At 38.4% G+C, this 17,433-nt stretch overlaps 1 protein-coding gene across 5 annotated transcripts in view; it reads left to right on the top strand.

The window, feature by feature from the left end:
• Window positions 1–17,433, top strand: part of LOC113420029 (uncharacterized) — a 67,823-nt gene that overhangs the window by 29,477 nt on the left and 20,913 nt on the right. For all 5 annotated transcript variants that reach the window (XM_087965865.1, XM_087965863.1, XM_087965862.1 and 2 more), the window contains 10 exons: window positions 72–192; window positions 896–996; window positions 2,121–2,211; window positions 4,667–4,804; window positions 5,282–5,538; window positions 5,815–5,938; window positions 11,409–11,636; window positions 12,932–13,087; window positions 14,112–14,314; window positions 16,413–16,590. In XM_087965865.1, the coding sequence (XP_087821991.1) occupies window positions 72–192; window positions 896–996; window positions 2,121–2,211; window positions 4,667–4,804; window positions 5,282–5,538; window positions 5,815–5,938; window positions 11,409–11,636; window positions 12,932–13,087; window positions 14,112–14,314; window positions 16,413–16,590 (1,597 nt within the window). The remainder of the gene's footprint in view (window positions 1–71; window positions 193–895; window positions 997–2,120; window positions 2,212–4,666; window positions 4,805–5,281; window positions 5,539–5,814; window positions 5,939–11,408; window positions 11,637–12,931; window positions 13,088–14,111; window positions 14,315–16,412; window positions 16,591–17,433) is intronic.

Raw genomic sequence — 17,433 nt, 5'->3', positions numbered from 1 at the left:
TTCCCCATTCTTATTGGAATCATTTTCTTTTCTTTTTCTTTTCTCCGTTTTCCTACTTTCCCATGTCTTAGGAGTGATAATCCTCCACAATTGGCTTTAACAAAGGAATGTATAGATTCAAGTCCTAATCAGGTACTGACTATAGCTACAAAGAGTCCAGAAGAAGATCCAGAAGAAAAGCTAGTATGGGAGGTAAGTGTTGCATTTAGGGCTACGTTCCGATTTCTTCATCCATATAAAAAATAAATCTAATCAAATTTCCTTTGCCCCACATCTAGTTACATCACAGAAATCATAATTAATATGCTACTAAACCCATGAATCTGTGATGACAGTTGAATCTTTTATATTAATCCCTGATGAATACATTGATCTTCACTTTGTTGGCTTAAACCTGTGTTTAAGCTACTACTAGTTAAAAAGGTCCTCCTGATGCAACTTTCTGTTCATACATTTGTGGGACAGAGTTAGGAGGATTTCTTTCTGAGAATATAGTTGAAAGTATCTTTTTCTCCTTGAATGGCTTTGGGGTGAAACAGTAGAGAAGATTATGGTCCGTTATTAAGTGATGGTCCTTTACTAGTCCAACATAACAAGTATGGAAGTTTGGGATTTTTACTTAAATTAAATTCTGGCACAATAAATTTTTGTATAATAAAGAAAAGAAGGAAACTTGAGAATAAAAAATGGGAGATGTTCCATACCGTAGTTATCTTCTCCCATTCTTGCTTCTTGAGTGAGTACAAAGTAGCCATTCTACAAAATAATCGGCATGAATTTCTGTAAAATGGCAGCAGGCTTGGGTTAAAGGCAGTTGCCAGAAAAGGATTCCATTATCTTAGGGCCAATGACAATCTATTTAGTAACTGTCTAATCATTGGACATATTTTCCTAGGTGCAAAAGAATGCTCCAGAAATCACAGTACAAGGTGTAAGAAGCCAAGAGAACAACTCAGATTTCTTAGGAAGAGAAGCCATCAACGGTGATAGCAGGAGGTATTGGCATACACAGTGCTGCTCTAGGGAAAGTGTTCTGGAAAATGGGAAATGGTGAAAAATTGAGCTGTGGGAATATCCAGGCAGGGAACTTGTTTTGATCTGCTTTATTATTTAGCAATGAAGGTTTTTTTCCCCATAGCCTGCTGAATGTGTGGATGGAAGAGATGCTGTATAGGAAACAATCAGAGAAGAGCCCCCAGTGACTTAACTATCAGAGAAAGAAACTTAGGAAGGACCCACCCTAATGGATCAAGCGGTGAAATGTGGTGATGAGAAACTTCTGTTGCAAGATTTGTTTAATGTAGCCTTACAATAAAGGAAATTTGGTTCATCTTGTCATGTTTCCTGTCTGGTTTACCCAGGAAAGCTGAATTATCCTGATAGTCTGAAAGTACAAACTTCCCTTTGCCACTTTTAAATGCTTGATCCATTAGGAAGGGTACTTCCTCAGTTTCTTGCTCTGTATTAAACACCCTGGGGGCTTCCGTTCCTCTTGTCTGGTTATCTCCTATATAGCATCTCTTCCCTCATCGATGTTTTCCATTAATCCGACTGAAGAATGGTTCATTGTATATAGAATGGACCGGAGAAATATTTACAGGTTTATTCTGTCAGCTTCATGGAAAAGCTGTATTGTCATGCATTTTAGATCAAACGAGGTGGGTAAATAGCAGTACAGAAGACTTCTGTATAATTTCATGGAGCTCTATTCCATTCCCCCTGGTTTTCTGTTTTAAAGTTCTCTCAAAGTTGCTGAATATTGTATGTCCACTGAGAATGTTCTGAGGTTTGGGGGGAGTTACTGTAGTTTCTGTTTTGTAATGTTGGAGTCCTCCTAACTCACGGATCCTTTCCTTTGAGTACGGATGATACTATTTGGTGACATGGCAATCTTATCCCTGTGTTTGCTAGTACACAAAATATGGATGTGGCACCTAAAATATTAATAGTCCCCCATTGAAATGTGTTGCAGTCCAAAGTGCTCGCGAATAAAATGTATACACTCTTTGTCTGGGGGGGTTTAATATATTATGGCTGTTCCACACATGTGCACTTGATATGGCAGTAATCAACGGATGAATTGGAATGCATGACCTCAGCCTACTTCTCCTCTCCTGCAGGAGGAGGAAGTTTCTCAGACAGCCAAAGTCTTTAAAGGATCTGCCTCAGCAAGAGGCACACCTTCAGGACATCTGCCAGGATACTGATCGGGTAATGTCTCTATAGAAGTTTCAAGGCCTTTTCATGTTGCAGCCCACATGGATTCCTTTACTGTAGCAATAATGCTCGCGTTCCTCAGGCTGCTGGTTAGCTGCCATTTGGATGGAGAACAGGCCCGGGCATGAGTAGCAGATCTGGTCTACACATGCAGTGGGATGAAGTGGAAGAAATCGGGAATATAAACAGGGAAAATCAATTCCTCAAAGCTGCTGCTATTCAAATAAAACAAAGAAGGGAGAATGTTCTTTCTAAATTTCTCCTGGCTCCCCTAACTTTTTGTATTTCCAGGAAGTCCATAGAGATTCTCAGTCATCAGGTCCTGGTTGTCCCAAAAATGCTTTTTCAAAAGGCAACTGGACTTCCTTTGTTTTTCTTCAAAGACATTTAGCTTCTCATCCAAGAAGCTTCTTCAGTTCTGATTGAAGAAGTCAGAACTGAAGAAGCTTCTTGGATGAGAAATGAAATATCTTTAAGGGGGGAAAAGCAGTTGCTTTTTGGAGATATACCTTAGGGATATATCCTAAAATATGCCGTTGGGATATTTTCAGGAAGATATTTTTTCTGCAAGGAAACTTTAAAAATTTGAGCTTCAGTAATGTGATGTCCTATTAGGCAGAGTAAGTCATCTACCTTAGGGGTTGGATGCTAGAAAATGTGAGAACAGAAGCAGCAGAATGTTCCTTCTAAACTTATGGATGGTTCCTCATTCAATCTTGAGTACAGCCAATAAGCTGTGCTCTCAATAAAAGATCTTTATTGTTGTGTGCTACTTAGAGTCTCCTCTAGAGAAGTTGGGTAGATGTATAAATTTGATTAATAAATACATACATATATAAAACAAATAGAAAAGATGCTATTACTTGCTAATGTTAAAGGATAATCTTGCTCTCAGGCTAGTTAGACCAGTCCTAACTTTTTCAGAACTCTGCTGCCTCTTTACCATTTGCTTGTTCAATGAATAAAATCTTTGTCAATATCAAACTAGATGTGATCATTGTTGTTTATTATATATCATTTTGCAGAAAAATGTACTCTTAAACAGTTTGCATAGAACTCTGTAGTTTTTAAACACTGATTAACTCCCACCGTATAAAGTAAGAAGCTCAAAGACTATTAGCACCTTGGAGTTGGGTGGTCTTAACAAATCTATTGTTAACAAATAGGAATCTGTCATCTGCACCTCTATAACTATCTGGTTTGGTTCTGCAACCCAACAAGACAGACACAGACTTCAGAGAGTAATTAGGACTGCAGAAAAAACAATTATTACCAACCTGCCTTCCATTGAGGACCTATATACTGCACGAGTCAAAAAGAGGGCTGTGAAAATATTTATAGACCTCTCACATCCTGGATATAAACTGTTTCAACTCCTTCCCTCAAACGACACTATAGAGCACTGCACACCAGAACAACTAGATGCAAGGACAGTTTTTTCCCCAAACACCATCACTCTGCTAAACAAATAATTCCCTCAACACTGTCCAACTATTTACAAAGTCTGCACTGTAACTTTGTTGCTTGTATCCTTATATTGATTGTATCCTAGTATGATTTGATTGCTTGTTGCACCCTATGACTATTATTAAGTATTGTACATTATGATTCTTGACTCTTGTCGAATGTATCTTTTTTTATGTATACTGAGAGCATTTGCACCAAGACCAATTCCTTGTGTGTCTAATCACACTTGGCCAATATAGAATTTTATTCTATTCTATTCTAATAAATAAAATACAGAGGAAACTTAGACACTTGACCTTTCCCCATCTGCAGCTAACTTTCTCACATTATCACCTTTTCTTTCCAGAATTCTTTTGGTTACATAAAAGGGAAAACAACATAAAAAGGAGTTGATACTCAGCCAATTAATACTAGAGAAAAGCAGATCTTTGTGAATAATAATGTACTCTATTCAGACTCTGCCTGAAGAGGAAGTCAAAGAGGCAGAGGCATTGCATTCTGAAGATCTTAGGTTAAAACCATTGCATCTCCTAATTAAAGGATTAGGAAGTGAAAGCTCTTTATTTGAGACCTTCAAAAGCATTGGTAATATTCTCTAGCAGGGGTGTCAAACTCGATTTCATTGAAGGCCCCATCAGAGCTGTGTTTGACCTGAGGGAGGCAAGGGAGGCATGGCCAGCTTGATGTCCTGTGTGTCGGGAGTGCCTTTGGTGGCCCGAGTGCTGTGTCAGCAAAAATGGGCTCCCTCCCAAGCTCCATTTTCGGCTGCACCAGCCTCCTACAACTGTCTGCCAGCAAAAATGGAGTTTGGGAGGCTGCCACCAGATCTAAGCACTCCATGGGTTGGATCCAACCTGTGGGCCTTGAGTTTGACACCCCTGTTCTAGAGAATAAAATCAACGAGTAAGTGATGTGACATACAGCATATGGCAGATTTTTATTTTAGTCCATATTAAGAATGTATATATTTTGCACCACTTAGGAAATACAGCAGTTGCCAAGTACTGATCACAGGTGGAGTCCAGAAATGGAAGATGCCCTTGAGGAGCTAGGAGAATTATGGGCTGAATTAAAAAAAAGACATCAGGAAAATGGCAAGGCGCTGCAAGAAATTGACACAGTGAGTAGTAGCCATCCCTGGAAGCAATATTGTATTCTTCCTTTCTTCTTTGCAATAGTTCAGCAAGTATTGTGTATGTTTCCTCTGCAATCCTGGATGTGGAAATGGAAGCAGGGGAATATAACATATTAAATTGGGACAAATGCTAGCGGTTGGGCTCTGATGGAATGGGAAACAGGAATTGAGAAAATAAGTCCCTTCTAAAACTTGTACCTTACTCATTGCAAGTTCTAATCCCAAAGTAACTTCCATTTTTGTTCTCTCTCCAAGCGGTTAATTTGCTCTGAATTTTTTTTTGCAAGCATCTGGATTTGCTTCTTTTGGGGGAAGGTTCCTACACAATTTTTCCTACTGTTAGAAAGTTGACCCCGGGGATTTGTGTGAACTCTTTTCTCCTCCAAAGAAGACTACTCGGGTGATATATGGCATATCATAGGCTAGATATCGCTCATGTATGTTATTCCTTTCACTTTGCAGGCTTTGCAGCTGGTTGGGGAGCTAGAAGCAGCTGAGTGTTGGCTAGAAACTGTGGCAGGCTTGCTCTCTGAGCCAAGAGCAACAAAGAATCTTGATGACCTCCAGAGAGATCTGCAAAAAGTTGGCACCTTGAAGAACAAAGCTGGAGCCTGGGCTGCTAAGATTCACACTCTGCAGGAAGAAATGCAGATGGTGGCCTCCTCGGAACACACAGCAGCTGCAATGATTCAGAGAAAAATGAAACGAGTAAAGGAAAAGTGAGTTCCTAAGGATCAAAATACTGTTCTGTGCGGAAGTAGTATAACAGCTGGCCTTTCCAGAAGGTAATACAAAGTGACCACATTTCTTCAGGGAGGCCTTATTTAAAAGACAGCTAAGCAAGAAAAGTTGACGTAAAGAAATAGGATGGTTTAATAAGGTCTTGTTGCTAGAGGTTTTATCTCCCGAGCTAACCTGTTGTTTCTGCTTGATAAAGCAGAGTGCATTTTTATCTGTGCCATATATTGCTTAAATAGTTTACATTTTCTCACCAGGCTGGCCTGTGTGCAGGAAGCTGTCCAGCGCCAAGCATCTGATTTACACGATTCCCTGATTTTAATGGAGTTCTTACAGAATGTCGAGATGGATCAGACACTAAACCAAAAAAGCCAAATAAAGGTGAGAAGCAAAAAAAAAAAAGGAGAAATGAATTATGGAATTGTGGAATAACGAGAGTTGGAAAAACTTTTGAGGTTTTCTAGTCCAAATCCCTGCTGAAGCAGGAGAACCTATACCATAAGCAGACAAATGGCTGTCAAATCTTTTCTTAAAAACCTCAAGTGATAGAGCACGCACAACTTTTAAAGGCATTCCACTGGTTAATTGTTCTCACTGATAGGAAATTAGGTTGAACCTCTCTTTGATCAGCTTCTATCTGTTACTTCTTATCTTGCTCTGAGGTGCTATGGAGAATAAATCAGGTCCCCTCTTCTCTGTGACAGAAATATGATCTCAATCCCTTCCAGTTAGTGGGAAGTATGGATTATGAAAGACTTCTCTTTATTGTTTAGTTTGGACAGCAGATTATCATCTGATATCTCAGTTCAGAGTTAATTCACCAAAATAAGGCTTTTGCTGTTAGGGTCAGGATTTCAGTCCTTGCTTGGATGTAAGTTAGTTCTTGTGATGGAATATTGTCTCTAAACAGATCATTTGGTGACCAAAAGTAGTTATTCCTTTTTTCAGGATTCATTGAATCTCAAGAGAAATATGGCATATAAATTACAATTGGTAAAGACTTTTTATAGCTGAATTTTAACCTCATTCTAGTTCTGATCATCTCCAACTGTGAAAGCATTGGCTGTAATCTACTACCAGTAACTGCAACAACTGACACTTAGGTGAATTGCCACAATAATCTGCCTGGCTGTTCACTGAAATATCTCTTAAAGAAGTTCATGAGAAAGAACTGGCCTTTAGAAATATGGTAGATATCAATCTCCCTTATAGGCTGATTGATAGATTGATGTTAGCAACATTGTAGTTAATATTTTGTGAGCATATCTGGTAAATAAGCCCAAGGGAAACTTTTTCTGTAGCAGTACAGTTACTTTGCAGTAATCTCCAAATTTAAATCAGTCAGTGTCTCATTTGCCATTGATTGAAGAAACTTTTATTTTAAATGTTCATCAATTACTTTTGTTACTGCTTTCTTATTTTGTTTAATTAACAATAGGTAACAATCTTTACTTTTTAATGTTAAAAACAGATTTTTTTAGAAGATTGTTTGTTACTGCTTCTATAAATTAGCTGTTGCCCTTATTTTAAGATAATGCTTAATATAGATGAAGAACAGGGTCTAGTTTTTTATCATTTTTATATAAAAAAAGAAAGAAAACTCAAAGGCTTCTAAATTTCATGTACTGCAAAACTATTATGTGTATGGATGTCTTGTTACTATTAATTTTTATATGCCATTGACATTTAAATTGGTTTATTTACAATAGCAAAGAAATATGAAGTAGACATATCAACTAATACTGTACATGCAGCTCACATCTCTAATTAATTCTGCCAATTATGGATAAAATCCCAAAGGTACTTTTTTCAAAAGACAACTGGACTTTCTTAGTTTTCTTGGAAGACATTTTGCTTCTCATCCAAGAAGCTTCTTCAACTATAACTTGGATGACTGAGAATCTCCACAGACATTATGGATAAAATGTTTGTCTGAATATAAAAAGAGAGATGAGATGAGTTTTTCATATTGTTTTATAACTGATAGAGAATTGGTACCATTGTATGCTTGTCAGATACTCTGTTGTGAAGCATTCAGTACCCATTTTCTTCAGTTCCCAAATGTTGGCATATAATTCAAAAGAAAATAAGCATCAAGAAAAACAGTAAGTCTTCCAAAACAAAATTAATATGTGAAGCAAATGTCCTAAAGAGAATCATTATGAAAGACCACACCATAAGAACCAATCCCAGGCGTGTAATTTTTGAAAATAGCATGAAAAATCTTCCGGTTCTAAGGAGATTCTCAAGCACTTAAATTTACCAGCCCCTGTGTAGACTTCAAACAAAGTTTTAACTGAATATACATTCAGTTAAATGATTCTGCTTTTCATGGAAAGGGAAAGCTCATTGAGCAACAATTAGTTATTACTCCAATTACATGGTTGAAGATATAATCTCCAAACCGTGTCCAACTTCTTATGAAAGGATTATTTTGCTATTTTCAAATCTGGATTTCCCCATAACGTTCATGTAACATGCTCATACAGAATAAAACAGTTGGAATGTTATCGAATGCTAACTCTTCACATCATTTAATACATTAGAATGGGAAATCCATGCTTGGCAAACATGTTAAATATACCAGTTTACCTATAAAGGTAAAAACCCAGGAAGCAAAATTTACCATCCATGACTATAAAGTAAACTGTATGATATAAACTGAAATCTAGAGCATTTTTTTCTTGAGTTTTAATGGAGCAGGATTTAGGGTGTATAAAACTTATTCTGTGACTTTGAACTTTTTTCATGATATTTGGATAACAAATGCAAATCATACATATCACTGGATATGTACATTAGTATAATATTGAATTTTTTATTTCTCTGACCACAGTTTGCTGGCAAATTCATTTGGATTATCGGGAAATACTTTATTTTCTTGCCTTAAGCTTTTTGAGTACAGCAGTAAGGCTGGCTGGAGAATTTTGGGAGTTGAAGTCCACCCATCTTAAAGCTGAGAAAGACTGGTGTAAAGAAATATGGATATTATATTATCCTGTCCCTGTATATAAGATTTTACATGAAAATGTAACATGAAAACATCTCTATTTTTTACACAGTGTATATTTCAGTTATTATTTCTGTTATTTTCAAGACTAGTTGCTATATAGATTGATTCATTGGCTAAATAAATAAATATGCATTGATTAGCTGGGGATAATGTGTTACCTGTTTCATCCATATTGTGATTTATCAGGCATATGTAGCCAGATCTATTTCTAGATATCTTGCTAATGACAGCACAGTCATATAAAATGGAATGTTGTATGAGTGCACTTCCTGGATTTGAACCTAATAAGGTGCATCTGACTAAATATATCTTAACAAGTCCCAATAAGGATGGTCGCATACAGCCTCACTGTAGTCCATGAAATAGAAGATTTTTCTCTGACCTTATCAGGACCCTATACAGATAGCCCTCAACTTTTAACAGTTTTATTTATTTATTTTATTTATTTATTTGATTTGCCAATTGTTTACAAGATAATAAGTATAAGTGTATACATAGTTGTGAATACATGAAATGGGTACATATAAGAAAAATAAAAGAATAAGAGAAACAATAGGACAGGGACGGTAGGCACGATGGTGCGCTTTATGCACGCCCCTACAGACCTCTTAGGAAAGGGGTGAGGTCAATAGTAGACAGTCTAAGGTTAAAGTTTTTGGGGTTTGGGGAAGAGACTATAGAGTCGGGTAGAGTATTCCAGACATTGACCACTCTATTGCTGAAGTCGTATTTCCTGCAATCAAGTTTGGTTCATTTAGTTCATTCAGTTCATTTAGTTACTGTTCAAAATTATAACAGCACTGAAAAATGTAATTTATGAGATATTCTAGTAGATAGAAGTTCCCTGAAGATGGGCTCCAGCATGAGTCCGAAAGCTCAGAAATTAAATCTCTGCTCGTGGTGACTGACCCAGATTCAATCTTAATTTATGACCATTTTTCACACTTACAACTGTTGCAGCATCCCCATGGTCACATGATCAAAATTTGGATGCCTGGCAAATGGTTCATATTTCTTGGGACTTGTTAAGATGTATTTAGTCAGATCCACCTTATTGGGTTCAAATCCAGGAAGTGAATGCAGCGGTTTTGTGATCTTTTTGCGATCTTCTGACAAGCAAACACAATGGGGAAGCTAGATTCATGTAACAGCCATGTTAACTTAACAGCTGCAGTGATCCACTTAATAACTCTGACAAGAAAGGTCATCAAATGGGTCAAAATTCATTCAACATCTGTCTCGCTTAGCGACAGAAATGTTGGGCTCGGTTGTGGTCGTAAGTCGAGGCCTACCTGTATGAGCTCTTTGTGTTCAAGTATTTTAATCAGAATCAGGTGAGCAGACTCTATCTCTAAATGAAAAGCCCATTGGTAAATCAGGCATTTCACAATTGAAGTCTCAATAAAGGCTCCTTTATTAACACCCTTTCCCCCCTATATTTAACAGTGCTAAAACTGTTTGTGTTTTTTCTACGTTACTGTGCTTCCAGATACTTAACCTGGTTTGTAGTATTTTATTAGCTTTTTCTAAGTTGTTATAGCAGCTTTAGAAATTGTTTTACTAACTGGGAAATCATGTTTCCTCCTATATGCATTTAATCTTCACTTGTATCAAAAGATGTTTGGATTATATCCACTGAATCTTGTATTCCTCTAAGCTTACTAGTAAGGTTCTTGTTCATTTGTTTAACGCTTACAATTTTTCAATGGATATTTCAATGAACAGCTGGTGCTGTAGCATTGTACATCACTGTAGCACAAGTTAGAGGCTCAAGATATTCCTCCATTTGAAGACATCTAGGCAGTAGAAAGCAATAGCACTTAGACTTATATAGCACTTCACAGTGCTTTACAGCCCCCTCTAAGCAGTTTACAGAGTCAGCATATTGCCCCCAACAATCTGTGTTCTCATTTTACTGACCTTGGAAACAGTGGCGGGATTCAAAAATGTTTACTGCTGGTTCTGTGGGAGGGGCTTGGTGGGCATGGCTTGGTGGGCATGGCAGGGGAAGAAAACTGCAAAATCTCCATTCCCTCCCCACTCCTGTGGGAAGTTTACCACAAAATCCCATTCCTTCCCCACCTCACTAACTTGCTTTCCAGCTCCATTTTCCTGTGCAGGGCAACAAAAGAAGACCCAGCCGATCAGCTGGGACACGGGAGGCAGAGAATAGATGGGAGCGGGGCCAATCAGAGGTGGTATTTACCGTTTCTCTGAACTATTCAAAATTTCCGCTACCAGTTCTCCAGAACTGGTCAGAACCTGCTGAATACCACCTCAGCTTGGCAGGATGGAAGTCTGACTCAACCTATATATGTTATTTAGACCAAGAAACATAGATAGGTGACTTGTTTATTAATTCTAATTAAGGAGATTTTTTTTCTTCCACTCAATCATGTATGATTCTTGGACACTGCCTGGACAAGTCCCTGAAGTTTTCTTGGCAAGGTTTTTCAGAAATGGTTTGCCATTGCCTCCTATCTAGAGCTAAGAGAGAGTGACTGGCCCAAGGTCACCCAGCAGGCTTTGTGCTGGATCTTCCAATTTCTAGTCTGATGCCCTGACCACTACACAAACCTGGGTCTCAGTTAAGGAGATATATCTAACTAAGGCAACAAGAACAGAAAAACACACAAACATCTTTGATGAGCAGTTTAAATAACAAGTGATTAATCTTATTGAGTGGGGTGTTATTGTCTTACTACCTTTCTGTTTTAAATTCCTCCTTTGTAGAATTGAAATAATGATAATTTCTTTCCAAAATTGCTGTGATAATTAATAGAATGATCTATTATGTATTTTAATGCCAATATTACTTGTATACTTATTTTGCTTCAGGGGGCACCAAACCAGTTCAGTTCCCCAGAATCTTTGCAGCTTGTCTTAGCCCAAAGTGCTCAACAGGGGAACAGTAAGGACATGAGTAGACCACTAAAGGAATTACAAGAAGCAGTGGAAATGCTGAACAATGTAGTGAAGGAACGAGAGCAGGCCTTGAAGGCAGCGACTCAAACCAAGAGCCTGGAGTGCTTTCCTCAGGTCATGAAAGATAAGGAGGAAATTGGGGTAAGAGGTGCCACATATTAGCATATTTATCTAATAGTTAGAGAGAGAATGCCTACAGTTTTTACCTTGCTCCAACTCATTGCTTGTTGTGATCATGTTTCTGGTATTGGAAGAAGAATCTGAGGCATACCGATTGGTAGCTTTTCCTAACTATCTGTCTATTAAAGATGCACCTATACCAACAATGCAGGATCTTTTGTAGGTTGTCATATTGTTGGCTTGCTTTAATCCAGTGCAATTCTTTATGCAGACTAAAATCTTGAAAGGTGTTTAGAGGAAGCTAATTTATATCAAGTCATACTGTTATGATCCATTTAATTCTATATGGTCTACTCTGACTGTCAACAGTGCTTTGGAAAGGAGAATTTTTCAGAGTTTTAAGAGATCCTGGGGATTGAACCTCAGACCCTTTTGCATGTAAATCATGTCCTTCACCTGTGATGAGTTACCCAAAGTAAATGAGTTGCTCATTTACTCCCAGATGTTTTTTATATTACACCACATTCTGTCTCATCACTGTATTCCTACATGGCTTTCCACACATTCTCATCCCTTCCATATAGAAATCATGGGAATTTCTTGGAAGTAAATCTTCAAATATATTGGATCAAATGTATAAATAGTCCAAACTAGCACTACAGTGGATACTATGAAATCCTTCAACAAATCCCAGAAATGGGTCTGCAAATCTAAGAATCCTAAGGGAAGGTGGCACATGTCAAAAATGCATCAGACAATATTTTGCCTAAAGAAAAACAGCTGGTATGAATATCCTAGTTTTCATATAAACAAATCTGCAGTAGGGTGCAAATTAAGACCAACATACAGCCATTTTAGGGGGGAAAAACAATGTAAAATCAGCTTGGACAGAAAATGTCCTTAAATAATGGAAATATGAGCCAAACTCAGAAACCAAGAATTCAGTCTGGGCTAAACCAAAGAGTTCTGCATCTAGACAAGTGCAATTTCACAGTTTGTGTATTAGATAGATAGCAACAGCAATAGCACTTAGACTTATGTACCGCTTCATAGTGCTTTACATCCCTTTCTAAGCAGTTTATAGAGTCAGCATATTGCCCCCAACAATCAGGGTCCTCGTTTTATCAACCTCAGAAGGATGGAAGGCTGAGTCAACCTTGAGCCAACCAGGATCGAACACCTGGCAGTTGACAGAGTTAGCCTGTAATATTGCATTCTAACCACTGTACCACCACAGCTCTATATAACATCCTATCAAGAAATGTAGGGCACCGAGTGCCATTGCTAAGCTTCATGTTTGTTCTTTCTCTTCTCAGCTGAGCTGGGTTACCTCACAGATTGAAACAATCCGGGAGAGATCAGAAACACTGGCTCAGGAGCTCATCCAAGCAGAGAGGAGTTTTATCACAGTAAAAAGCGAGATGGATCTGCTTGATGTGCAGGGCATACAGAAAAGGCAAGAAGAGATAGAGGTGAGATCCAAAGCTTTGGTTCTGACTTTTCTATCTTGAAGAATGTTGAAACTGTATTGGTTTTCCCCACTTCAGAAAGTTTTCAGATAGCACTGGTTTTTAAAATTGAAATTAATTTAATTAAAATGCACTGTACAACTATTCTGTGCTTTCCTCCTTTATGTTTCCATTTGTAAATATAAATGGAGGAATTGGTTACAAAAAGTTACAAATGGAGGGCAATATCATCTGGATCCCTTGTAAAAATCCAGGCATGAGGTAAGGAAATTGTTTAATAACTGTTCTGTCAGGAACCATTCCATCTCCTGTTAATCTTGTCTGCAATGAGAGCTAACTTTTCTTGTTTAGCTCATTCTAGGGGTTTTTACGAGTTTGGCCTTGGGCTAATCTCAAATGTATGTGGGTGAGGATTATCCTGGGATTTAGAATTAGATTGGCTCTGGTATATAAGAATCCATATATTTTGCTGTAGTCAGAAAGTCCCAAATGATACTTACTGGATGCTTAAATGCATTCCTGGACTTTGTAGGTTGCAGATTTGGGGGTTAATAGTTGGAAATAGTTGAACATATTCCAAGGGTTAAGTGGTGTGAAGTGCTTCTCATGTTTACACAGATGTAAATGCAGCAACAATTAGCCCAATGTCCACAAAGTTGCTGGGCTCATTAGCCACTCCCCCAAATATGTTTCATTATCTCATAGCAGATGTGGGAGCTATAGATCTTAAAGAAGACATTATATGGAGTTTTTTTAAAAAAATCTATTCTGCCTAGTTACCATTGCAAATCACAGAAGATTACCTCACAGGTTTAAGTTTGACTATAATTTTGAGCAGTACTTTTAAAAGAAGTATGATGTTTATTGGTTCTGACCATCTGTGCTTTTTTAAAGCTCCCTCCCTCTCCCTCAAAAAAATCAATAGCAAAAAACCTATCCTTTCTGGGATAGCTACAAGGATTTGCTATCCGGAAGGAACCAGGAAAGTGTCTTCACCACTGTGAATCCTGTTTTCTATGTCCCATAGAGTGATATGTCTCAGCTGGAGGGAAATATAGAGGAACTGGAAAGAGCAGTTACTCACCTGGTTCAAGTATCTGATGACTCCAAACGGACTCTTGAAATAGTAGAGGCTTGGAAAGATCTCCAAAAACTGGTGCTAGAAAATTCAATTCATGGACAGCAGACTGTTCGCTTATGGCAATTCTTTAAAGGCTATCTGGCCATTATGTAAGTTAGTTTCTCTTTCTCTTATACTCCTTTAAAACTTGGGATGCAAGATGCCCAGAATTAAGAACTGTCTTAAATTACAAAAAAAAAAGTTGTTTTTCAGACAGCATACCTACATTTCCTTACAATTCATACCATATAGCTTTCTATCTAGTCTTATTTTCTTCATACTTTTTATACTTCAGCAAGAATGTGCTTTGCTCCTAGAGAAGTCTTGGAAAGGGCTTGACATTTTAAAATTAATCAAAGATCAGAATCAGGAAATAGTCCTTTTATTTTAAAAAATTAAACCTTCCTTAGCCTCCAAACTGTTTTGTTACTAATCACATCTGTGAGATGTTTTTGTTTTGAAGGCAATTCAATTACTTCTTAAATCTCTTTCAGTCATAGGCACAGTTCTCTACAGCAAGTATTTCTTGATATTGAATTGCGTGCAATTTGAATGTAAATTGTCACAGTTGACAAACATACAGGGAAGTTGCCATTGGTTACACATTTTCTTGCTATATACTACCTTTATTGAGCAAAATACACATGCAAATATTTTAGTGTTGTCAAGTATGATGACCTATGTGTGAGTTCCTTGCTAACTTTTAAACAATAGTGGGAGAAGTTGACATTGTTTTTACATCTTTAATATTTCCTGAGTAGACTTTGACACAAGGTAATGGAAAGTGTTTCCATGTCTTGCCAAGAAAACTGAATGGAAATGTCCATGTAAGTCAGTAGGTGTCCAGCACAGCTTGCAGGTGATTTGATGTTTTTAAAAGGCTTGAGGGAAATGCTTGCTAGCTTAATTATGAACTATAGGCGGAGAAATTCTGCCACCTAGTGACCCAGATGCAGAATAGATATCCAGTGCAATTCTTGGCTCCTAATAGCTAATGTTCTGCCTACAGTCTAGGTCCATGTTGGCGAACCTATGGCACGCGTGCCAGAAGTGGCATGCAGAGGCACTTCCGCCGGCACACGAGAGGTCGTCCAGAAGAGCCTCACTGCGCATGCGTGCGCACGCCACCGCCCAACAGCTAATTGTCGAGTATCTGGCGCGCATGCCTGGGGGGCAGGCGGGGTGGGTGGGAAATGCGTGCACATGCAGAGATGCGCAGTGCACATGGGAGGGATCGCACACACATGCACAGGGGATGTGTGGGGGCCAGCACACATTGCCTTCGGGGTACTGGCACGCAAGCGCACAAGCACAAGCACACACACAATTTTCAGCACGGGAGCCAATAAAGGTTAGCCACCTCTGGTCTAGGTCTAGGACTAGATGACTTGTTGGTAGTGCAGAACAAGGATGGGTGGGCTTCAGCTTTGTCTGGTATGTTTTTTATTTATTTAATTAAAACCTGAAGATCCACCAACCAAACCCTGGTATAAAAGATATGCATTTAGACTGAAGGGATAAGTCTCAGTGGCTAAGACTTGATCAGAAAGGTTGGTAGCTTGGCGGTTCTAATCCCTAGCACCGCATAACGGAGTAAGGAACGAATCCCTAGCACCGCATAACGGAGTAAGGAACGAACCCGTTCCTTATCCCAGCTTCTGGCAACCTAGCAGTTTGAAAGCATGTAAAAATGCAAGTAGAAAAATAGAGACTACTTTGGTGGGAAGGTAACAGCATTCCATGCACCTTCGGCATTTAGCCATGTCAGCCACATAACCAAAGAGACGTCTTCAGACAGCGCTGGCTCTTCGGCTTTGTAACAGAGATGAGCACTTCCCCCTAGAGCCGGAAACAACTAGCACGTATGTGTGAGGGGAACCTTTACCTTTAACCATCTTCTGAGCTTATGGTTATATTTTGAGTACCAGGATTGCACTGAAACATGCAGCATTTTCACCCCTAAATCCACTCCCTATTACCTCCAGGTTTCCTCATTCAGCAGACAAATTTTAGTGCATGAAGTCATTGAGGGTTTTTGTTATTGTTGCTGCCGCTATTCTAACATCTTCCAAAAATCTACTTTTTGGTTTTGGTCTACCTTTTGGTCTACTTTTGCAATGGAAAGTTAAATTGGCTATATATTTAGGTAGGTATGAGGACCTGTTTCTTCTGCATTCACAGCTGTCCTCTCACCTTGATTTTTTTTAGCTCTTGGACAGAGGACACCCGGGCACAAATTTTCTCAGAGAATCTGAATGCCCAGGGTCTTTCAGAAGCCCCCTGGGAGAATCTGAAGAATAGTATGGAGGCTAAATTCAAGGAGTTTGAAGAATTGGCTGCATCAGGGTGGGAGCTAGTAACTGAAGAGCACTATTTGAGTAAAACGGTAAGTGTGAAAGGCTAGGAATATAAATATCCCACAGGCTGTCACTGGAATTATCATTTAGGTATCGTTATAATTTAGGAATCGGTAATTAAGCCCAGAAGAAGATCATGGTATGGTTTCAAATATGCATGTCTTTATGTATTAGTGGCTCAGAGCAGCTAATGGCTTTCTGTAGATAATGGTTTTCATAGATTTCTCAGGACTGCTCTTAATTACGGATATCTTTTATACCGTCAGACAGCCCCCTCCTGGGCATTAGCTTCATCCAGCAGCAAATGCTTTCCAGTTGGATAGCATGTATTCACAGGCACAGATGGGTTAAACCCTTTGGAAAGAGAGATGATATGTAATTATAGATTATATCCAATTCATACCCTTGAAAGCATTTTTCCACATAAAGAGATCCAGTGAGCACATATTTTATACATTAAAAAAACAACAACAACCTCACAGAGTTGCTTAGAGCACCTACAGTATTTGCTACCTCTGATTTAGAGAGGTCCAGTTACATGATCTTATGAGTGAGATATTGATTTAGTTACCACTAAATTGATCAGAAAATAATATTATGGTATTAATTATAAAAGTTATCTCAATTTTTCCTATTTTGAGCCAGTGAGGAGAAAACTGTGGTGAAATGCAGCACACATGGGATGGGACAGACACACCTATCATTTAAACCTAGATCTTAAGATGAGAGATAAAATTCAATTCTGTAAATATAGGTTGCCCTCTACAGAAGTGAAAGCAGTAAACACAGTCCATGGTACAAGCAGACAAATGTAATCACAACCCTCAGCGTGATTTGTAATCGTTATTGCACTGGATCAACATGCTAAGTTT

The sequence above is a fragment of the Notechis scutatus genome, chromosome 1, assembly GCF_049901735.1.
Source record: "Notechis scutatus isolate UNSWTSFEM ecotype Mainland chromosome 1, rNotScu1.2, whole genome shotgun sequence".
Classification (NCBI taxonomy): Eukaryota; Metazoa; Chordata; class Lepidosauria; order Squamata; family Elapidae; genus Notechis; species Notechis scutatus.
This window is presented reverse-complemented; position numbering and strand designations above follow the sequence as displayed.